At 49.9% G+C, this 25,171-nt stretch overlaps 1 protein-coding gene across 1 annotated transcript in view; it reads left to right on the top strand.

Annotated features, from left to right (window-relative positions):
* The first annotated feature begins 4,544 nt into the window (after positions 1-4,544).
* Positions 4,545-25,171, top strand: part of scn1b (sodium channel, voltage gated, type I beta subunit) — a 30,340-nt gene continuing 9,713 nt past the window's right edge. The window contains exons 1-2 of the mRNA XM_004916411.4: positions 4,545-4,789; positions 16,169-16,588. Coding sequence (XP_004916468.2) covers positions 16,549-16,588 — 40 coding nt within the window. The 5' untranslated portion in view covers positions 4,545-4,789; positions 16,169-16,548. The remainder of the gene's footprint in view (positions 4,790-16,168; positions 16,589-25,171) is intronic.

Raw genomic sequence — 25,171 nt, 5'->3', positions numbered from 1 at the left:
CCCCGGCTCCGCGTGTGATCATTTACCAGCAGAGCTTGCACTCTAACAGGGCGGGCAAATACAGCGGGGCCTTGCTTGGAATTGAACCCAAGACCTGTGCAACATTCAGCGACTGCCCCGGGTTCCACTTGGAATAAGGCCAGAGGGTGGGTTGGTAACTCATTGGTGCTTCTGACAGTCGCCCCTAGGGCCACAATGGAACCGGCTGTGGCCTCGTGATTGGCCCGGGGGCCACTGATTCTGCTCATAACGTGCAGAAGCAGTGCAGGGACATCGGGCTGGAAAGGGTTAATATATCTGATCCCGCCTTCAGCTACAGAAGCCCCGACTCAGCACATGTGAATTATTAATGCCCCGCCTGCTTCCTATTAACCCTCTCACGGCACAACCCCATTCCAGCTGAGCCAGCCCACACCCGCCCAGACTAACTGCCCCGGAACATTAACCAAAGCACCATGGACCAATCCACGAGCAGCAATTCATCACATGAACCCCTTGCTGGTACCTTACATATAGAGATAATGATGGCATTTTCCCGTCATTATATGGCACAGGAATCAGACATGGGGATAAAGGGACAGACTTGTTCAGTGCTGGGAAACTGTGCTTATTGCTCATAGGCCCATTTGGAAGCCTGACAGTGTTCACTAAATAAGATATATCTGAAGTAACAGGGATCCTACTGACTACAGCTCCCAGCATGCACTGCTCACCCAGGGCTGTCATTAGGATAGTGAGAGTTACAGTACAGCAACAGCCAGATGCCTTACATATACATAAATGGTGCCCCCAGTGGTGGGGGGTGAATATAAGCTACGGCACTGATTAAATAGATCATATAGTGCCCCCTGTTGTCCTGTCTGCCTAAAGTCCAAGTTACTGGCGCTTCTCTCATCTCCCCATGGAACTGAGCAGGAAAGCGTCCGCCGACTCCTCTGTCATCAGTAACTGAAGCTGCCGGTGTCCGGACGCTGCGACAGCAGGGGGCGCTCCTGTTACAACTCCTGATAATCACTCCCTCCATTTCTGCAAGGGAACCACATGACCAGACGGTCCTCCCTAGGCAAATACTAGGCAGTGCCAACGCCAGGCCTCCGGGCACGGGGATCATTTAGTTTAATGTATAAGTTTATAACCATATAAATGAATAATGGGATTTAGTGCGGCGCTAGAATCACCTTCCGTGTTCTGTCGGAAAGCACTCTGCCCAGGATAATGGGTACGAGAGAAGCTTCCCGGATGGGCAGGTTTATTCCCCCCCCCCCTCCCCAACAGTGGTACATTCCAGCAGGGACCTGGGGACCCTACTATGGGCCCCGAGCAGCACCTCTGTCTGTATAGAGCACAAATAAGCACTCACCCCAAATCCCCCCCTAACTGGCCTTCAGGCTGGGCCCCCTTAGCCCATAACAAGGTTACAGATATATAGAAACATTGGGGTAACAGTCACCCTGCTATAGTTCCAGGGGTACCCAGGGCACAAATAAGCACTCACCCCAAATCCCCCCCTAACTGGCCTTCAGGCTGGGCCCCCTTAGCCCATAACAAGGTTACAGATATATAGAAACATTGGGGTAACAGTCACCCTGCTATAGTTCCAGGGGTACCCAGGGCACAAATAAGCACTCACCCCAAATCCCCCCCTAACTGGCCTTCAGGCTGGGCCCCCTTAGCCCATAACAAGGTTACAGATATATAGAAACATTGGGGTAACAGTCACCCTGCTATAGTTCCAGGGGTACCCAGGGCACAAATAAGCACTCACCCCAAATCCCCCCCTAACTGGCCTTCAGGCTGGGCCCCCTTAGCCCATAACAATGTTACAGATATATAGAAACATTGGGGTAACAGTCACCCTGCTATAGTTCCAGGGGTACCCAGGGCACAAATAAGCACTCACCCCAAATCCCCCCTAACTGGCCTTCAGGCTGGGCCCCCTTAGCCCATAACAAGGTTACAGATATATAGAAACATTGGGGTAACAGTCACCCTGCTATAGTTCCAGGGGTACCCAGGGCACAAATAAGCACTCACCCCAAATCCCCCCCTAACTGGCCTTCAGGCTGGGCCCCCTTAGCCCATAACAAGGTTACAGATATATAGAAACATTGGGGTAACAGTCACCCCGCTATAGTTCCAGGGGTACCCAGGGCACAAATAAGCACTCACCCCAAATCCCCCCCTAACTGGCCTTCAGGCTGGGCCCCCTTAGCCCATAACAAGGTTACAGATATATAGAAACATTGGGGTAACAGTCACCCCGCTATAGTTCCAGGGTACCCAGGGCACAAATAAGCACTCACCCCAAATCCCCCCTAACTGGCCTTCAGGCTGGGCCCCCTTAGCCATAACAAGGTTACAGATATATAGAAACATTGGGGTAACAGTCACCCCGCTATAGTTCCAGGGGTACCCAGGGCACAAATAAGCACTCACCCCAAATCCCCCCCTAACTGGCCTTCAGGCTGGGCCCCCTTAGCCCATAACAAGGTTACAGATATATAGAAACATTGGGGTAACAGTCACCCCGCTATAGTTCCAGGGGTACCCAGGGCACAAATAAGCACTCACCCCAAATCCCCCCCTAACTGGCCTTCAGGCTGGGCCCCCTTAGCCCATAACAAGGTTACAGATATATAGAAACATTGGGGTAACAGTCACCCCGCTATAGTTCCAGGGGTACCCAGGGCACAAATAAGCACTCACCCCAAATCCCCCCTAACTGGCCTTCAGGCTGGGCCCCCTTAGCCCATAACAAGGTTACAGATATATAGAAACATTGGGGTAACAGTCACCCCGCTATAGTTCCAGGGGTACCCAGGGCACAAATAAGCACTCACCCCAAATCCCCCCCTAACTGGCCTTCAGGCTGGGCCCCCTTAGCCCATAACAAGGTTACAGATATATAGAAACATTGGGGTAACAGTCACCCCGCTATAGTTCCAGGGGTACCCAGGGCACAAATAAGCACTCACCCCAAATCCCCCCCTAACTGGCCTTCAGGCTGGGCCCCCTTAGCCCATAACAAGGTTACAGATATATAGAAACATTGGGGTAACAGTCACCCCGCTATAGTTCCAGGGGTACCCAGGGCACAAATAAGCATTCACCCCAAATCCCCCCCCAACTGGCCTTCAGGCTGGGCCCCCTTAGCCCATAACAAGGTTACAGATATATAGAAACATTGGGGTAACAGTCACCCCGCTATAGTTCCAGGGGTACCCAGGGCACAAATAAGCACTCACCCCAAATCCCCCCCTAACTGGCCTTCAGGCTGGGCCCCCTTAGCCCATAACAAGGTTACAGATATATAGAAACATTGGGGTAACAGTCACCCTGCTATAGTTCCAGGGGTACCCAGGGCACAAATAAGCACTCACCCCAAATCCCCCCCTAACTGGCCTTCAGGCTGGGCCCCCTTAGCCCATAACAAGGTTACAGATATATAGAAACATTGGGGTAACAGTCACCCCGCTATAGTTCCAGGGGTACCCAGGGCACAAATAAGCACTCACCCCAAATCCCCCCCTAACTGGCCTTCAGGCTGGGCCCCCTTAGCCCATAACAAGGTTACAGATATATAGAAACATTGGGGTAACAGTCACCCTGCTATAGTTCCAGGGTACCCAGGGCACAAATAAGCACTCACCCCAAATCCCCCCCTAACTGGCCTTCAGGCTGGGCCCCCTTAGCTCATAACAAGGTTACAGATATATAGAAACATTGTGGTAACAGTCACCCTGCTATAGTTCCAGGGGTACCCAGGGCACAAATAAGCACTCACCCCAAGTGTCCCCCCCCCCAACTGGCCTTCAGGCTGGGCCCCCTTAGCCCATAACAAGGTTACAGATATATAGAAACATTGGGGTAACAGTCACCCTGCTATAGTTCCAGGGGTACCCAGGGCACAAATAAGCACTCACCCCAAATCCCCCCCTAACTGGCCTTCAGGCTGGGCCCCCTTAGCCCATAACAAGGTTACAGATATATAGAAACATTGGGGTAACAGTCACCCTGCTATAGTTCCAGGGGTACCCAGGGCACAAATAAGCACTCACCCCAAACCCCCCCCGTAACTGGCCTTCAGGCTGGGCCCCCTTAGCCCATAACAAGGTTACAGATATATAGAAACATTGGGGTAACAGTCACCCTGCTATAGTTCCAGGGGTACCCAGGGCACAAATAAGCACTCACCCCAAATCCCCCCCTAACTGGCCTTCAGGCTGGGCCCCCTTAGCCCATAACAAGGTTACAGATATATAGAAACATTGGGGTAACAGTCACCCCGCTATAGTTCCAGGGGTACCCAGGGCACAAATAAGCACTCACCCCAAATCCCCCCCTAACTGGCCTTCAGGCTGGGCCCCCTTAGCCCATAACAAGGTTACAGATATATAGAAACATTGGGGTACCCGGCCCCCCCCTCCCCGGGATGCAGCAGTGAGTAAGAGGAGGGGCAGAGACTGGGGGGAGGGGCAGAGAATGAGGGGGGGGGGCAGGATTGAGGGGGGGGGGCAGATGACGGAGATAGAGGAGGAAAGAAGAGAAAGTGACAGGAGGGGGAGGGAAAGGGATCGGACAGAACAGGGAGGGAGAAAAGAAAATGCTGAGAGAGTAAAGAGAAGATCGCGGTGCAGAAGCAGGGAGCGACACAATCGCACTGAGCTCCGTCTCCCTGGGAAACAGCAGGAATAAATAGAGCGCTGGGCGGCCAATCCCCGGCCGGGAAATCACTGGGAAAGAGACGGTTACCTGCCTGGGAGACAGCCCATAGGCACCGGGCAACAAGGTGAGGCGAATGGCACCTGCCCCCCCCCCCCTCACTGGCCCGGAATGGCCGGGTCCGACCCGCTATTGCCCCCCCCCTCACTGGCCCGGAATGGCCGGGTCCGACCCGCTATTGCCCCCCCCCCCACTGGCCCGGAATGGCCGGGTCCGACCCGCTATTATTCCCCCCCAGGCAGCCTACACTAAGGATGAGGAGGAGAGAGATGCGGCAGAGACAGAGGCTGGGGAGGATGCGGGGAGAGAGGGAAGGTACTACAACTCCCAGCAGCCCCTAGTCTGTAGCCTCAGCATCCCTTGTGCAGTTGGACTGTAACTCCCTGCCCACATTGTGTTGGACCATAACTCCCAGCAAGCTTTAACCCTTTGCTTATACCTGATAGGCTGCTGGGAGTTGTGTCACTGCCCCTATGGCTCTGTGTGGGAAACACTATGCTTTGACTCTGCGCTAGAGGATGCTGGGAATTGTAGTCCAGCCACATCAGGGGCCTTGGGGGTTAAGCAGGACAGGCGGACGTGTTGTGGCCACTGCGGTGTGTCTGGGTGTGACAGTCCCTCAGGGAGACACAAGGTCACACTATTGGATTTCCCACCCCCAGGGGGGCACTAAGCCGGGTAGCGCTGCCAGTCAGTAGCGCTGTACAAGCAGGGGGCGGGGAATCCCTGCAGGCACACACTGGCCCCGAGAGCTTACAATCTAGGGAAGCTTTGTGCTATAAGGAAGGTTATGTTGCCCCATGGGAAAGCCCCACTCGGGGCAGATGTGAGAGTCAGTTGCCCCATTAGGGCCCCAGTGTTCCAGCTGCTCTCAGCAGGCTCTGCAGGAAGGGGCGACATCACTGCAGTGTTTGCTCCGCTGCGGGCTGCGCGCCTTCCATACTGCAGTGCTCCGCCGGGCTCGGGGGCTGATAATACTACAGGGGGTAAATATACATTGCTGGGAGAATAGGGGGTTCAGCTGAAAATCTGTGGGTGTGTCTATGTGGGAGTTGTAGTACAGCAACAGCCTCACTACAAATGATGGGAAGTAGAACTGCGGCTGGACTCCATTTCCCAGCAGTCCCTGATGGATACATGTGGTTCAGGATGCTGGGAACTCAAACGTATAACTATTATTAGGGCTGCTGTGGGGTATAAATGGGGTTTCTCTGTATGTGATATAATTACTGCCCCGCTGTATATATAATATATAATATACCCCCTACTGTAAATGATAAGGATATTAGCAGTCACTGAGGGGTTCTGTGCCCCCCATATAAAGGCACAAGGCTGCAGGCTGAGTTATACAGGGAACTCTGAGTATCACTCATGTATTATAAGGGATAATGTACCCCCTACTGTAAATGATAAGGATATTAGCAGTCACTGAGGGGTTCTGTGCCCCCCATATAAAGGCACAAGGCTGCAGGCTGAGTTATACAGGGAACTCTGAGTATCACTCATGTATTATAAGGGATAATGTACCCCCTACTGTAAATGATAAGGATATTAGCAGTCACTGAGGGGTTCTGTGCCCCCCATATAAAGGCACAAGGCTGCAGGCTGAGTTATACAGGGAACTCTGAGTATCACTCATGTATTATAAGGGATAATGTACCCCCTACTGTAAATGATAAGGATATTAGCAGTCACTGAGGGGTTCTGTGCCCCCCATATAAAGGCACAAGGCTGCAGGCTGAGTTATACAGGGAACTCTGAGTATCACTCATGTATTATAAGGGATAATGTACCCCCTACTGTAAATGATAAGGATATTAGCAGTCACTGAGGGGTTCTGTGCCCATATAAAGGCACAAGGCTGCAGGCTGAGTTATACAGGGAACTCTGAGTATCACTCATGTATTATAAGGGATAATGTACCCCCTACTGTAAATGATAAGGATATTAGCAGTCACTGAGGGGGTCTGTGCCCCCCATATAAAGGCACAAGGCTGCAGGCTGAGTTATACAGGGAACTCTGAGTATCACTCATGTATTATAAGGGATAATGTACCCCCTACTGTTAATGATAAGGATATTAGCAGTCACTGATGTCTCATTTGATAAGAGCCAGTGTATAATGGACAGTGAGCACAGAGCAGACACTGGGGAAGCAGATTTTGCATTACAGAGACACTTTATATACAGTATATATGGGGTAATATAACCCCCAGTGTATAATATAAGGCTATTATAAGTCAGTAAGGAGTTGCCTGACCATATACAGGTTGGGGGCACTGTTTGTTACTGTGTAGGTTAAAGGGGCAGTATCACTCTATTTAATGAACATGTCGTTAGCGGATTATAACGAGGGCTTTGTTATTCCCGCGAGATGCCCCCCCCCCCCCCCACCCAGGGGCTACTGCATTCCTTCCATTATAATCAATGTAAGTTCAGTGCGACACTGGCAGGGAAAGGGTTAACCCTCTGTCTATAAGAGACAGGTGCCTGGCGGCCCCCGCCGGTGTCACAGGGGCCCGATTATTTTCGGCTGTGGTCACTTTTCTACGGAGCGTTGGCGCTGAAAGAGCTGGGGGGCCGCGTGGGGGCTATTTATATAGGTTTTACCCCGGGGTATTAATGGGGGGTGAATGGGACAAACAGTGGCCCTTGTTAGGGCCCCATCAGGGGGCGGGACTTTAGGTTTCTATCATGGAGTGTCAGGGACCCCCGGGGGGTGTGGCTTGGGGCCCCCCAGGAGTAGTAACACAGTGCGTTGTCTCTAAAAGTCTATTAATTAATCCTCCGATTCATTATGGAGAGAATGATTAACGAATGTGTCATAATTACTCTCACTGCCCCCAGAGAGACAGACAGCGAGGGGAAGGGACAGCGTCACAGACAGAGCGTTCAGGGGTAACTAAGCAACGGCACGAGAGGATTGGCCCGCCCACTGGGAGCCAAGGGGGGATTAGACTGCAATCGGGGGGTCCGGCCAGAGTCAGCCCAGGTCTGTGCCCCCCGTATTCATTCTACTCAAACTGATGGGCACAAGGGTAGTAACACCCATAGTAACTGTCACCCCCCTACACTGTTATACTGTATCTGCTTCCCACTGCCCAGAGGCTACTATCCCCCCCACTGCTACTATAGGCACCATCTCTCCCTACTATACCTGCTATCCCACAGCCCCAGTCCCTTCCCAGAGGCTATTATCCCCCCCACTGTTACTATAGGCACCATCTCTCCCTACTATACCTGCTATCCCACAGCCCCAGTCCCTTCCCAGAGGCTATTATCCCCCCCACTGCTACTATAGGCACCATCTCTCCCTACTATACCTGCTATCCCACAGCCCCAGTCCCTTCCCAGAGGCTATTATCCCCCCGCTGCTACTATAGGCACCATCTCTCCCTACTATACCTGCTATCCCACAGCCCCAGTCCCTTCCCAGAGGCTATTATCCCCCCACTGCTACTATAGGCACCATCTCTCCCTACTATACCTGCTATCCCACAGCCCCAGTCCCTTCCCAGAGGCTATTATCCCCCCACTGCTACTATAGGCACCATCTTCTCCCTACTATACCTGTTATCCCACAGCCCCAGTCCCTTCCCAGAGGCTATTATCCCCCCACTGCTACTATAGGCACCATCTCTCCCTACTATACCTGCTATCCCACAGCCCCAGTCCCTTCCCAGAGGCTATTATCCCTCCACTGCTACTATAGGCACCATCTCTCCCTACTATACCTGCTATCCCACAGCCCCAGTCCCTTCCCAGAAGCTATTATCCCTCCACTGCTACTATAGGCACCATCTCTCCCTACTATACCTGCTATCCCACAGCCCCAGTCCCTTCCCAGAGGCTATTATCCCACTGCTACTATAGGCACCATCTCTCCCTACTATACCTGCTATCCCACAGCCCAGTCCCTTCCCAGAGGCTATTATCCCCCCACTGCTACTATAGGCACCATCTCTCCCTACTATACCTGCTATCCCACAGCCCCAGTCCCTTCCCAGAGGCTATTATCCCACTGCTACTATAGGCACCATCTCTCCCTACTATACCTGCTATCCCACAGCCCCAGTCCCTTCCCAGAGGCTATTATCCCCCCACTGCTACTATAGGCACCATCTCTCCCTACTATACCTGCTATCCCACAGCCCCAGTCCCTTCCCAGAGGCTATTATCCCCCCACTGCTACTATAGGCACCATCTCTCCCTACTATACCTGCTATCCCACAGCCCCAGTCCCTTCCCAGAGGCTATTATCCCCCACTGCTACTATAGGCACCATCTCTCCCTACTATACCTGCTATCCCACAGCCCCAGTCCCTTCCCAAAGGCTACTATCCCCCCCACTGCTACTATAGGCACCATCTCTCCCTACTATACCTGCTATCCCACAGCCCCAGTCCCTTCCCAGAGGCTATTATCCCCCCACTGCTACTATAGGCACCATCTCTCCCTACTATACCTGCTATCCCACAGCCCCAGTCCCTTCCCAGAGGCTATTATCCCACTGCTACTATAGGCACCATCTCTCCCTACTATACCTGCTATCCCACAGCCCCAGTCCCTTCCCAGAGGGCTATTATCCCCCCACTGCTACTATAGCACCATCTCTCCCTACTATACCTGCTATCCCACAGCCCCAGTCCCTTCCCAGAGGCTACTATCCCCCCCACTGCTACTATAGGCACCATCTCTCCCTACTATACCTGCTATCCCACAGCCCCAGTCCCTTCCCAGAGGCTATTATCCCACTGCTACTATAGGCACCATCTCTCCCTACTATACCTGCTATCCCACAGCCCCAGTCCCTTCCCAGAGGCTATTATCCCCCCACTGCTACTATAGGCACCATCTCTCCCTACTATACCTGCTATCCCACAGCCCCAGTCCCTTCCCAGAGGCTATTATCCCCCCACTGCTACTATAGGCACCATCTCTCCCTACTATACCTGCTATCCCACAGCCCCAGTCCCTTCCCAGAGGCTATTATCCCCCCACTGCTACTATAGGCACCATCTCTCCCTACTATACCTGCTATCCCACAGCCCCAGTCCCTTCCCAGAGGCTACTATCCCCCCCACTGCTACTATAGGCACCATCTCTCCCTACTATACCTGCTATCCCACAGCCCCAGTCCCTTCCCAGAGGCTATTATCCCCCCACTGCTACTATAGGCACCATCTCTCCCTACTATACCTGCTATCCCACAGCCCCAGTCCCTTCCCAGAGGCTATTATCCCACTGCTACTATAGGCACCATCTCTCCCTACTATACCTGCTATCCCACAGCCCCAGTCCCTTCCCAGAGGCTATTATCCCCCCACTGCTACTATAGGCACCATCTCTCCCTACTATACCTGCTATCCCACAGCCCCAGTCCCTTCCCAGAGGCTATTATCCCCCCACTGCTACTATAGGCACCATCTCTCCCTACTATACCTGCTATCCCACAGCCCCAGTCCCTTCCCAGAGGCTACTATCCCCCCCACTGCTACTATAGGCACCATCTCTCCCTACTATACCTGCTATCCCACAGCCCCAGTCCCTTCCCAGAGGCTATTATCCCCCCACTGCTACTATAGGCACCATCTCTCCCTACTATACCTGCTATCCCACAGCCCCAGTCCCTTCCCAGAGGCTACTATCCCCCCCACTGCTACTATAGGCACCATCTCTCCCTACTATACCTGCTATCCCACAGCCCCAGTCCCTTCCCAGAGGCTATTATCCCCCCACTGCTACTATAGGCACCATCTCTCCCTACTATACCTGCTATCCCACAGCCCCAGCCCCTTCCCAGAGGCTATTATCCCCCCACTGCTACTATAGGCACCATCTCTCCCTACTATACCTGCTATCCCACAGCCCCAGTCCCTTCCCAGAGGCTATTATCCCCCCACTGCTACTATAGGCACCATCTCTCCCTACTATACCTGCTATCCCACAGCCCCAGTCCCTTCCCAGAGGCTATTATCCCCCCACTGCTACTATAGGCACCATCTCTCCCTACTATACCTGCTATCCCACAGCCCCAGTCCCTTCCCAGAGGCTATTATCCCCCACTGCTACTATAGGCACCATCTCTCCCTACTATACCTGCTATCCCACAGCCCCAGTCCCTTCCCAGAGGCTATTATCCCCCCACTTCTACTATAGGCACCATCTCTCTCTACTATACCTGCTATCCCACAGCCCCAGTCCCTTCCCAGAGGCTATTATCCCCCCACTGCTACTATAGGCACCATCTCTCCCTACTATACCTGCTATCCCACAGCCCCAGTCCCTTCCCAGAGGCTATTATCCCCCCACTGCTACTATAGGCACCATCTCTCCCTACTATACCTGCTATCCCACAGCCCCAGTCCCTTCCCAGAGGCTATTATCCCCCCACTGCTACTATAGGCACCATCTCTCCCTACTATACCTGCTATCCCACAGCCCCAGTCCCTTCCCAGAGGCTATTATCCCCCCACTGCTACTATAGGCACCATCTCTCCCTACTATACCTGCAATCCCACAGCCCCAGTCCCTTCCCAGAGGCTATTATCCCCCCACTGCTACTATAGGCACCATCTCTCCCTACTATACCTGCTATCCCACAGCCCCAGTCCCTTCCCAGAGACTATTACCCCCCCACTGCTACTATAGCACCATCTCTCCCTACTATACCTGCTATCCCACAGCCCCCAGTCCCTTCCCAGAGGCTATTATCCCACTGCTACTATAGGCACCATCTCTCCCTACTATACCTGCTATCCCACAGCCCCAGTCCCTTCCCAGAGACTATTATCCCCCCACTGCTACTATAGGCACCATCTCTCCCTACTATACCTGCTATCCCACAGCCCCAGTCCCTTCCCAGAGGCTATTATCCCACTGCTACTATAGGCACCATCTCTCCCTACTATACCTGCTATCCCACAGCCCCAGTCCCTTCCCAGAGACTATTATCCCCCCACTGCTACTATAGGCACCATCTCTCCCTACTATACCTGCTATCCCACAGCCCCAGTCCCTTCCCAGAGGCTATTATCCCACTGCTACTATAGGCACCATCTCTCCCTACTATACCTGCTATCCCACAGCCCCAGTCCCTTCCCAGAGGCTATTATCCCCCCACTGCTACTATAGGCACCATCTCTCCCTACTATACCTGCTATCCCACAGCCCCAGTCCCTTCCCAGAGGGCTATTATCCCACTGCTACTATAGGCACCATCTCTCCCTACTATACCTGCTATCCCACAGCCCCAGTCCCTTCCCAGAGGCTATTATCCCACTGCTACTATAGGCACCATCTCTCCCTACTATACCTGCTATCCCACAGCCCCAGTCCCTTCCCAGAGGCTATTATCCCCCCACTGCTACTATAGGCACCATCTCTCCCTACTATACCTGCTATCCCACAGCCCCAGTCCCTTCCCAGAGGCTATTATCCCCCCACTGCTACTATAGGCACCATCTCTCCCTACTATACCTGCTATCCCACAGCCCCAGTCCCTTCCCAGAGGCTATTATCCCCCCACTGCTACTATAGGCACCATCTCTCCCTACTATACCTGCTATCCCACAGCCCCAGTCCCTTCCCAGAGGCTATTATCCCCCCCTGCTACTATAGGCACCATCTCTCCCTACTATACCTGCTATCCCACAGCCCCAGTCCCTTCCCAGAGACTATTATCCCCCCACTGCTACTATAGGCACCATCTCTCCCTACTATACCTGCTATCCCACAGCCCCAGTCCCTTCCCAGAGGCTATTATCCCACTGCTACTATAGGCACCATCTCTCCCTACTATACCTGCTATCCCACAGCCCCAGTCCCTTCCCAGAGGCTATTATCCCCCCACTGCTACTATAGGCACCATCTCTCCCTACTATACCTGCTATCCCACAGCCCCAGTCCCTTCCCAGAGGCTATTATCCCACTGCTACTATAGGCACCATCTCTCCCTACTATACCTGCTATCCCACAGCCCCAGTCCCTTCCCAGAGGCTATTATCCCACTGCTACTATAGGCACCATCTCTCCCTACTATACCTGCTATCCCACAGCCCCAGTCCCTTCCCAGAGGCTATTATCCCACTGCTACTATAGGCACCATCTCTCCCTACTATACCTGCTATCCCACAGCCCCAGTCCCTTCCCAGAGGCTATTATCCCCCCACTGCTACTATAGGCACCATCTCTCCCTACTATACCTGCTATCCCACAGCCCCAGTCCCTTCCCAGAGGCTATTATCCCCCCCTGCTACTATAGGCACCATCTCTCCCTACTATACCTGCTATCCCACAGCCCCAGTCCCTTCCCAGAGGCTATTATCCCCCCACTGCTACTATAGGCACCATCTCTCCCTACTATACCTGCTATCCCACAGCCCCAGTCCCTCCCCAGAGGCTATTATCCCACTGCTACTATAGGCACCATCTCTCCCTACTATACCTGCTATCCCACAGCCCCAGTCCCTCCCCAGAGGCTATTATCCCACTGCTACTATAGGCACCATCTCTCCCTACTATACCTGCTATCCCACAGCCCCAGTCCCTCCCCAGAGGCTATTATCCCACTGCTACTATAGGCACCATCTCTCCCTACTATACCTGCTATCCCACAGCCCCAGTCCCTCCCCAGAGGCTATTATCCCACTGCTACTATAGGCACCATCTCTCCCTACTATACCTGCTATCCCACAGCCCCAGTCCCTCCCCAGAGGCTATTATCCCACTGCTACTATAGGCACCATCTCTCCCTACTATACCTGCTATCCCACAGCCCCAGTCCCTCCCCAGAGGCTATTATCCCACTGCTACTATAGGCACCATCTCTCCCTACTATACCTGCTATCCCACAGCCCCAGTCCCTCCCCAGAGGCTATTATCCCACTGCTACTATAGGCACCATCTCTCCCTACTATACCTGCTATCCCCCAGCCCCAGTCTCTTCCCAGAGGCTATTATCCCACTGCTACTATAGGCACCATCTCTCCCTACTATACCTGCTTTCCCACAGCCTCAGTCCCTTCCCAGAGGCTATTATCCCCCCACTGCTACTATAGGCACCATCTCTCCCTACTATACCTGCTATCCCACAGCCCCAGTCCCTTCCCAGAGGCTATTATCCCCCCACTGCTACTATAGGCACCATCTCTCCCTACTATACCTGCTATCCCACAGCCCCAGTCCCTTCCCAGAGGCTATTATCCCACTGCTACTATAGGCACCATCTCTCCCTACTATACCTGCTATCCCACAGCCCCAGTCCCTTCCCAGAGGCTATTATCCCCCCCTGCTACTATAGGCACCATCTCTCCCTACTATACCTGCTATCCCACAGCCCCAGTCCCTTCCCAGAGGCTATTATATGATACGGGCCCCCATTTTACCCCACAAACTATATGCTCTTAATAACCCAGTTCAGATCTAATTAATGGGTTATGATTATAGTGAAATGTATATTATAGTTGCACCTGGGGGGGGAGGATAATTGTACAGTAGAAATAGTATTTTGCATAGTCGTTAGGCAATTGGAATAGAGAGCCAATCAGCAAGCTTCTATGACGGCGGATCAGCACAGAAGGCCCAATGAGTGTCCCCCGCTGGGCCCTATAAAGGCTCCGGTGAGGGATAATAAAGGGTTAGAATGTTCGGGGGTGCAGCAATGAAGGGTTTTCTAAGCCGCCACTTCAGGGACCCCCGACGGAAGCGAATGAAAGGATTTCCCCGTATGAGTGCAGGTGAAAGTCATTAGCGCTGATAATTGTGTCATAACAACTCAAGGATTCATCCACTCACGCTCACGGGGGGGGTTTGAGAACCTACTACACTAGGATGGGGAGGGGGGGCCGAAGGGACTATGGGGCAGAACCATGAGAGAAATGGGAGCAGAAGAGTAAGTTGTAGGTTAAAACGACAGTGGGGGGGTGGGGGGGTGTTGTTTATAAAGAGCTCCTTATTAGGAACAGACAGAATACATTTTTAACATGTGTCCCATTTATGGGGCTAATGGCGAGGTATGGGACCCCAGTCCAGAATAATTATTACTTGATCGATTGGTTTCTACCAACTAAGTAGATTGGGGAGACTAAGGGTGGGAAGAAGGCCCAGTTCCCACTTCACAATATGAGAATTTTTAAGAGTTAACTCTTAGTATGTTATAGAATAGCCTATTCTAAGCAACTTTTCAGTTGGTCTTCATTATTTATTTCTTATAGTTTTTGATCTATTTCCCTTCTTCTTTTAACTCTTTGCAGCTTTCAAATGGGGGGTCACTGACCCCGGCAACCAAACCCCATTGCTCTGTGAGGCTCCAGTTTTATTGTCATTGTTACTTTTTATTCCTTATTTTTCAATTCAGCCCCTCTCCTATTCATATCTCAGTCTTTCATTCAAGTCCCACGCTGGTTGCTAAGGTAATTTGAACCCTAGAAACCAGATAGCTGCTGAACAAAAAGTAAAATAACTAAAAAAAAATACAAATAATAAAAAATGAAGACCAATTGCAAATAGCCTTTCTTCCCTGATTTCTCGCGGTTTCTGAGGATGTCACTTCTGGTTTCATGGCCAGCGGGTAGCCAATCAGTTTGTGGATAAGGCAGATGCAGGCCGGATTGGGTAGAAGGCCCAAGCAGGTAAAAATGCAGATTGTGGGTGGCAGGTCTGGGTCGGGCCCGGGTTTCAGAAATTGGACCTGGGCAGAACTCTATATCGGCTATAAAGGAGGTTGGGCAATGGGGTGAGAGACAGTTGCTGTCTTTGTGGCCAAATTCGGGCACATTTGGACCCAGGATAATGGGGTGGGAATATATCCGTACAATATATCTGGATATTCCATTTGTGCTGGGGGGGGGGTATGAGACTGAGTGTTGCTGGGGCCAGCTATTCAGTCCCTCTCCTATTCATTTCTCAGTCTTTCATTCAAACCCCGCGCTGGTTGCTAAGGTAATTTGAACCCTAGCAACCAGCTGCTGAAGAAAAACTGAAATCATTAGACCAATAAAGACCAATTGCAAATTGTCTCAGAATATGACTCTCTACGTCCTACTAAAATAACTCCGCCCAAATTCAGGCACAGTTGGACCCTGGATAATGGGGTGTGGATATATCCATACAATATATCTGGATATTCCATTTCTGCTGGGGGGGGTGGGCGGGGGCAGAGATATTGGGGCTCATTTATCAACACTGGGCAAATTTGCCCACAGGCAGGAACCCATAGCAACCAATCAGTGATGGGCTTTTTTCCAGCCAGCTGCAGGAGGAACAATAAATAAAAAACAATTTGATTGGTTGCCATTGGTTACTGCCCATGGGCAGATTTGCCCAGTGTTGATAAATTACCCCCATTATGTGTATGATTTCACCGTGTCCTTTAGTGACATTCCCAGGACCTGCCCCCCCCCCATACATCAAAGTGACGTCTTTATGCCTTGTGTTTACCTTGCAGAACCCAGCGCCCCCCCCCCTCCGGCTCAGAGAGAACATCTTCCCCAGCCCCCAAGGGCGACCGCTCATTGCCAAGTCCCGGGATCCTGTTTCAGCCAAGGAGTCGGCGAGGGTGGGTGGGTGACTTTATCCATCCCCAATCTATAATTAGGCACCCCTGAGGATCAGCAGGGGGATTGGGTAACAACTTCTGGGGGGGGCGGCAGCGACAAGCAGACGCAAGGGGCGCCGCTGGGAAGACGGTGAAAAAGCCCAGAACGTCGGATCCGAGGGGTCGAGAGACAATGTAGCACAGCAGGAACCCAGCAGAAGAATAAAGAGGGGAAATCACTAAGGAACCAGCACCCCATTGGCCCTGCAGAGACCCCCCCCCCCCAAGCCATGGACTCCTGGCTACTGATGTTACTGTGCCTGACAGCAGGTAAGTGCCCACCTACAGACCCCCCCCCATTGCACCTTCATTATCTCCAATATTGTGTAAATTCAGCTGTACCCCCCCCCCCCCAGGGAGCTCTCCAGCCAACCAGAAGGCTCAGTGTGAACCCAATGGCACACAGCACTGTGATTAATGTTTTAAAGGGGAAGTAAGCCAAATAGAGAATTGTGTCCTATTCATTCATACAAGGTGTGGGAACGGGGGGGCAGTGTTATTTGAAAGAATTCATGTATTTGTGGGAGTGGGGCTGTGTGTGTGTGCCTCTCTCTGGAGGGGTATTTGCCACGTGCTGGGGGGGGGCAGGGATACACTGAATTATGCATCATGCAAGCTTGGAGCACTTACTGTACACGGTATTGACTCAATGCAATCAGTGCTCTGATGTGTGTGATTTTATGGCACGTGTGTCTGAGATATAGCCCACTCATCCTGAAGCCCCCCTTGTTACCCCCCCCCCAAAGCATAGGCCCCCACCCATGTGGATAGAAAAGGTTGTACCCTCCGTGTAATATATATATACACACAGGTATGGGGCCTGTTTTCCAGAATGCTCGGGACCAAGGGTATTCCGGATAAGGGGTCTTTCCGTAATTTGGCTCTCCATACCTTAAGTCTACTAAAAAAAAAAAAAATCAATAAACCATTAATTAAACCCGATAGGCTTGTTTTTCCTCCAATATGGATTAATTATATTATATATAAATAAACCCAATAGGGCTGTTCTGCCCCCAATAAGGGGTAATTATATCTTAGTTGGGATCAAGTACAGGTACTGTTTTATTATTACAGAGAAAAGGGAATCATTTAACCATGAAATAAACCCAATAGGGCTGTTCTGCCCCAATAAGGGGTAATTATATCTTAGTTGGGATCAAGTACAGGTACTGTTTTATTATTACAGAGAAAAGGGAATCATTTAACCATGAAATAAACCCAATAGGGCTGTTCTGCCCCAATAAGGGGTAATTATATCTTAGTTGGGATCAAGTACAGGTACTGTTTTATTATTACAGAGAAAAGGGAATCATTTAACCATTAAATAAACCCAATAGGGCTGTTCTGCCCCCAATAAGGGGTAATTATATCTTAGTTGGGATCAAGTACAGGTACTGTTTTATTATTACAGAGAAAAGGGAATCATTTAACCATTAAATAAACCCAATAGGGCTGTTCTGCCCCAATAAGGGGTAATTATATCTTAGTTGGGATCAAGTACAGGTACTGTTTTATTATTACAGAGAAAAGGGAATCATTTAACCATGAAATAAACCCAATAGGGCTGTTCTGCCCCCAATAAGGGGTAATTATATCTTAGTTGGGATCAAGTACAGGTACTGTTTTATTATTACAGAGAAAAGGGAATCATTTAACCATTAAATAAACCCAATAGGGCTGTTCTGCCCCAATAAGGGGTAATTATATCTTAGTTGGGATCAAGTACAGGTACTGTTTTATTATTACAGAGAAAAGGGAATCATTTAACCATGAAATAAACCCAATAGGGCTGTTCTGCCCCAATAAGGGGTAATTATATCTTAGTTGGGATCAAGTACAGGTACTGTTTTATTATTACAGAGAAAAAGGAAATCAATTTTAAAAATCTGAATTATTTGAATAAAATGGAGTCTATGAGAGACAGGCTTTCCGTAATTCGGAGCTTTCTGGATAACGGGTTTCCAGATAATGCATCCCATACCTGTATATATATGTAAGAGGCTGGGGCCCACCTGGATATACAGACAGTCTGACCCTGTACTGCATATGGGGGGGGGGGGTATAAATGTATGTAATGCCCTGTAATCTCAATAGGAGGATCCGTTGGACCCTCACTTGCAATGTGTCTGTTGCTTTTTTATATCATTCCAGAACTGAATATATCAACAGGGAGACGGGCGTTCTACCCTGGCATTGTTATTGTGAGGCGCCTTCTGCTTAGAACAGAATTAGAGGGTTAGTCGCCCCCACAATCAGGGAATGTACAGTTACAAAAACAAAAATATATCTATCACGCTTAATGTGATACCATCATTTGTGAATTTTACAGTATTTATCCAATCCCCATTGTAAGCAGCAGTCCTGCCCTGCTTTATGGCTGAGATTCTAGCTATCTGTATAACAGAGCATTCTGTCACAGTGGCACAGATCCTATCTGATCCCCCCCATTGTAAGCAGCAGTCCTGCCCTGCTTTATGGCTGAGATTCTAGCTATCTGTATAACAGAGCATTCTGTCACAGTGGCACAGATCCTATCTGATCCCCCCATTGTAAGCAGCAGTCCTGCCCTGCTTTATGGCTGAGATTCTAGCTATCTGTATAACAGAGCATTCTGTCACAGTGGCACAGATCCTATCTGATCCCCCCATTGTAAGCAGCAGTCCTGCCCTGCTTTATGGCTGAGATTCTAGCTATCTGTATAACAGAGCATTCTGTCACAGTGGCACAGATCCTATCTGATCCCCCCATTGTAAGCAGCAGTCCTGCCCTGCTTTATGGCTGAGATTCTAGCTATCTGTATAACAGAGCATTCTGTCACAGTGGCACAGATCCTATCTGATCCCCCCCATTGTAAGCAGCAGTCCTGCCCTGCTTTATGGCTGAGATTCTAGCTATCTGTATAACAGAGCATTCTGTCACAGTGACACAGATCCTATCTGATCCCCCCATTGTAAGCAGCAGTCCTGCCCTGCTTTATGGCTGAGATTCTAGCTATCTGTATAACAGAGCATTCTGTCACAGTGGCACAGATCCTATCTGATCCCCCCATTGTAAGCAGCAGTCCTGCCCTGCTTTATGGCTGAGATTCTAGCTATCTGTATAACAGAGCATTCTGTCACAGTGGCACAGATCCTATCTGATCCCCCCATTGTAAGCAGCAGTCCTGCCCTGCTTTATGGCTGAGATTCTAGCTATCTGTATAACAGAGCATTCTGTCACAGTGGCACAGATCCTATCTGATCCCCCCATTGTAAGCAGCAGTCCTGCCCTGCTTTATGGCTGAGATTCTAGCTATCTGTATAACAGAGCATTCTGTCACAGTGGCACAGATCCTATCTGACCCCCCCCCCATTGTAAGCAGCAGTCCTGCCCTGCTTTATGGCTGAGATTCTAGCTATCTGTATAACAGAGCATTCTGTCACAGTGGCACAGATCCTATCTGATCCCCCCATTGTAAGCAGCAGTCCTGCCCTGCTTTATGGCTGAGATTCTAGCTATCTGTATAACAGAGCATTCTGTCACAGTGGCACAGATCCTATCTGATCCCCCCATTGTAAGCAGCAGTCCTGCCCTGCTTTATGGCTGAGATTCTAGCTATCTGTATAACAGAGCATTCTGTCACAGTGGCACAGATCCTATCTGATCCCCCCATTGTAAGCAGCAGTCCTGCCCTGCTTTATGGCTGAGATTCTAGCTATCTGTATAACAGAGCATTCTGTCACAGTGGCACAGATCCTATCTGACCCCCCCCCCCATTGTAAGCAGCAGTCCTGCCCTGCTTTATGGCTGAGATTCTAGCTATCTGTATAACAGAGCATTCTGTCACAGTGGCACAGATCCTATCTGATCCCCCCATTGTAAGCAGCAGTCCTGCCCTGCTTTATGGCTGAGATTCTAGCTATCTGTATAACAGAGCATTCTGTGCCTGGCACATTATGAATGAAGCACAGAGGAGGGTTGTGCCAAGGGATGCCCAGAGACCTAGTACTAATTACATGTTATTTTATTGTGTAATAGTTTGAGTATTTTTGTTACTAAATGTCAGACCCAGAGGCAGTCAAACTGTCATTATTATACTCCTAGCTACTCCTAATAGCCTTTGGGGATGGTCAGAGTTGTAGTTCAGCGATGGTTTGAGAGGTTGCAGATTCCCCCACCCTGTTTAGCTGACTGACAGTATGAAACCCCCGGGGAGGAGTGGGAGAAATTGCTGATCTCTGCAGATCATTGTGTCTTTCCCAGAAAACCCAGCGATAACAGGGCTGTATGGGAAGAATGGGTGGATGGGGCTTGTTTGTGTATGAACAACTGCAGGTATTGTACAACTAATCCTAATGTCAGCCCCTCGGGTACCAGAGATGAGAGACAAACAGAAAGTGTTGGAAGGGTTACTGTCTGCTCTGCTCTCATTTCCCTACAGAAATAGGGGTTGGTAGCACTAGGTAGGTACCTAATATATAGGGACAGAGACAGGGGAAAGTGTTGGAAGGGTTACTGCCTGCCCTGCTCTCATTTCCCTACAGAAATAGGGGTTGGTAGCACTAGGTAGGTACCTAATATATAGGGACAGAGACAGGGGAAAGTGTTGGAAGGGTTACTGTCTGCTCTGCTCTCATTTCCCTACAGAAATAGGGGTTGGTAGCACTAGGTAGGTACCTAATATATAGGGACAGAGACAGGGGAAAGTGTTGGAAGGGTTACTGCCTGCTCTGCTCTCATTTCCCTACAGAAATAGGGGTTGGTAGCACTAGGTAGGTACCTAATATATAGGGACAGAGACAGGGGAAAGTGTTGGAAGGGTTACTGCCTGCTCTGCTCTCATTTCCCTACAGAAATAGGGGTTGGTAACACTAGGTAGGTACCTAATATATAGGGGCAGAGACAGGGGAAAGTGTTGGAAGGGTTACTGCCTGCTCTGCTCTCATTTCCCTACAGAAATAGGGGTTGGTAACACTAGGTAGGTACCTAATATATAGGGGCAGAGACAGGGGAAAGTGTTGGAAGGGTTACTGCTTGCCCTGCTCTCATTTCCCTACAGAAATAGGGGTTGGTAGCACTAGGTAGGTACCTAATATATAGGGGCAGAGACAGGGGAAAGTGTTGGAAGGGTTACTGCCTGCCCTGCTCTCATTTCCCTACAGAAATAGGGGTTGGTAGCACTAGGTAGGTACCTAATATATAGGGGCAGAGACAGGGGAAAGTGTTGGAAGGGTTACTGCCGGCCCTGCTCTCATTTCCCTACAGAAATAGGGGTTGGTAGCACTAGGTAGGTACCTAATATATAGGGACAGAGACAGGGGAAAGTGTTGGAAGGGTTACTGTCTGCTCTGCTCTCATTTCCCTACAGAAATAGGGGTTGGTAGCACTAGGTATGTACCTAATATATAGGGACAGAGACAGGGGTACAGAGAGATACCATAAAACTATGGCACATAGGGATTCCCCTGTACTAAGCACAATTCAGCAGGAACAGCCCCCTAAGTTTGCCCATAGCCTGTACAGAGAGATACCATAAAACTATGGAACATGGGATTCCCCTCTACTAAGCACAATTCAGCAGGAACAGCCCCCTAAGTTTGCTCATAGCCTGTACAGAGAGATACCATAAAACTATGGCACATAAGGATTCCCCTGTACTAAGCACAATTCAGCAGGAACAGCCCCCTAAGTTTGCTCATAGCCTGTACAGAGACATACCATAAAACTATGGCACATAGGGATTCCCCTGTACTAAGCACAATTCAGCAGGAACAGCCCCCTAAGTTTGCTCATAGCCTGTACAGAGACATACCATAAAACTATGGCACATAGGGATTCCCCTGTACTAAGCACAATTCAGCAGGAACAGCCCCCTAAGTTTGCTCATAGCCTGTACAGAGAGATACCATAAAACTATGGCACATAGGGATTCCCCTGTACTAAGCACAATTCAGCAGGAACAGCCCCCTAAGTTTGCTCATAGCCTGTACAGAGACATACCATAAAACTATGGCACATAGGGATTCCCCTGTACTAAGCACAATTCAGCAGGAACAGCCCCCTAAGTTTGCTCATAGCCTGTACAGAGACATACCATAAAACTATGGCACATAGGGATTCCCCTGTACTAAGCACAATTCAGCAGGAACAGCCCCCTAAGTTTGCTCATAGCCTGTACAGAGAGATACCATAAAACTATGGCACATAGGGATTCCCCTGTACTAAGCACAATTCAGCAGGAACAGCCCCCTAAGTTTGCCCATAGCCTGTACAGAGAGATACCATAAAACTATGGCACATAGGGATTCCCCTGTACTAAGCACAATTCAGCAGGAACAGCCCCCTAAGTTTGCTCATAGCAGATTAAGTATTAGAACCCTAAGAGAGATTACTGACTGAAAATAAGTCTCTTGGATTAAGTGTATATTTAATAGTCTCTGAGCACTAATTCAGCCTTAAAGAAGGGTTTTCTACCTGACCATGTTTAATCTTTTAGAAGTTAAAAAATGTGCAAAGAAGTGCATTATTGCCCCCGGGGATTCACCGAGGAATTACTGGCAAAGGCAAAGTGCACAGTCTGTAAATATTCCCATCCCAGGCACTTTCTCCATAGAGCAACGTTTTACTGGGAGCGAGTGGCCGTCTCTAATGGTAATGAGTTCCTGACTAAAGGGCAACAAGGCAGTCACAATAACATTCCCTGTTATCTTCTCACCATGTATATCAGTGCTGGGCACTGATTGGCCCGACCATTCAAGGGCCGGATTAAATTAAAATGTCATACAGTGAAATCTATGGAGTCTTTAAGCAGACTGGGGGGCCATAAAAATCCTTTGTAGGGCCTTTGTAGTTGGACAGCCCTGGTGTAAATAAAGCAACCCAAAGCTTTTGTTGTCCACCATTAATCTTGGCTAGGGCGAGAAACGTCCCTCGTTTCCTCTCCGCTAGCTAACAGCCAATCACTGTTGGGGAAACATACGCGGTGCAAAGTTGCCCAAAGTTTCCTTGGGAAGAGAAAAAGTTGCGCCGAGTATGTTTCCCCAGTGGCGATTGGATACTATAACTCACCTGACCAGGTTCTAGTGATTGTGTTGCCAGTAGGAACTTCTCAGGATTCTCAGCAATAAGAAACCCTGTGTTTTATCCACAGAAATGTACAATAAATAATCTACTTTAGGCTGGTTCCTCACTGGCTTCAGCGCGATGGAAAGTTTTGGAACGTCAGGTTGTGCTGGGAAGTCTATAAAGGCTTTCAAGACAGGCTAAAGTAGCTGTTAAAACAAGAATATCAAGGGTTAAGTTGGCCATACACTGGCTAAAGGTGGCCATAGATGTAACGATCCTCTCGCCTGGCGAGGTCGCCAAGCAAGCGGATCTTCTCTTTATATCCCCACCTATGGGTGGGCGATATCAGGGGAATTTAGGCTAATTCGAATTATAACGACTGTTAAGGGTGCAGTCGGTTCGGGGGCCGCATCAACGAGCCCATACGGTCCCCAATCCAACTGAATTTTTTTAACCTGCCCAATTGATATCTGCCCGATTTCAGGCCAGATATCGGTCGGACAGGCCAGTTGTTGCTGCCCCTACACGGGCCGATTAGCTGCCGAAACGGTCTAAGGCAGTGATCCACAAACTTTTTTGCACCACGGACCGGTTTCAAGCAAGACAATTTTTCCAAGGACCGGGGATGGGGGGGCACAACCAGTGCATAGTATATAATTTAGTTATTACATATATAATGTAAATGTCATTATTAAATGTTATATTATGCACTTTATTATTATTATTATTGCATACAGCTTAATAAAGTACTTTGGTCCTTGTCCTGATCAATAGAAAGCTTCCTTGGCTTCGCATAGCTGTTGTCATCGCTGTGTAACACATCGGGGAGTTGGGATCACAGGTAACTGGGACCAGAGGTGGCCCGGTTCAGCACAGCCCATGGCCCGGCACTGGTCCCCGGACCGGTGGTTGGGGACCCCTAGTCTAAGGGACCCATATCGGCAGCTACAGTCGGCCTGTGTATGGCCACCTTAATGCTTTTTTGGTATCCAACACTCTGGCTTGCAGGTCCCATAGATGAATGGTATGATTGGCCAGTCATGGTACAGCCAACCCTTCTGTTATTCCATTCATTTGGCGCAGCAGGAAGAGGAGCTGCGGCAGTAAAGGTGGCCATACACCGTAAGCGAGCGGATCTTCTCCCAATATGCTCACCTACAGGTGCTAATTATCAATTCAATCGTTGGGCCCTAGGGGGACCACATCAACAAGTTGATACGGCCCCCCTTCTGACGGAAAAATCAAACCTGCCCGATCAAGATCTGCCCGATTTCATGAAGGCCCATCAGTAGTGCCCCTACACGGGCAGATAAGCTGCAAATCTGTCTATCGGCAGCTGAAATGGGCCCGTGTATGGGCGCCTTTAGGCAGTAAATAAGGCAGGGTTGAAGGGTTCCTCCTGCCTGATTCCCAAACCAAATGTTAAACGGGTAGTAGTTATAGAATGGCCAATTCTAAGCAGCTTTTCAATTGCTATTGCTCTGTGAGGCTACAGTTTTATTGTTACTTTTGTTTTTTTTTAACCCTATTTTTCTATTCAGGTTCTCTCCTATAAAGATATCACTCCTTCTTTTAAACCAATGTCTGGTTTCTAAGGTCATTTGAACCCTAGCAACCAGAAAACTGCGGAAATTTCAACCTGGAAAGCTGATGAATGAAACACAAATAATAAAAAATGAAGACCAATTGCAAGTCATTGTTACTCTCTATACTAACAGTTAACGCAGAGGTGGGCAGTGCTGGGAGTGTATGGTCTGACAGAAATACTCGTTACCGGAACCCCGTGCTTCACGTTACCAACAAGCCTAT

This window comes from Xenopus tropicalis, chromosome 7 (genome assembly GCF_000004195.4).
Source record: "Xenopus tropicalis strain Nigerian chromosome 7, UCB_Xtro_10.0, whole genome shotgun sequence".
In the NCBI taxonomy this organism is placed as follows: domain Eukaryota; kingdom Metazoa; phylum Chordata; class Amphibia; order Anura; family Pipidae; genus Xenopus; species Xenopus tropicalis.
Note: the sequence above shows the minus strand (reverse complement) of the source record. Positions and strands in the feature narration are given on the sequence as shown.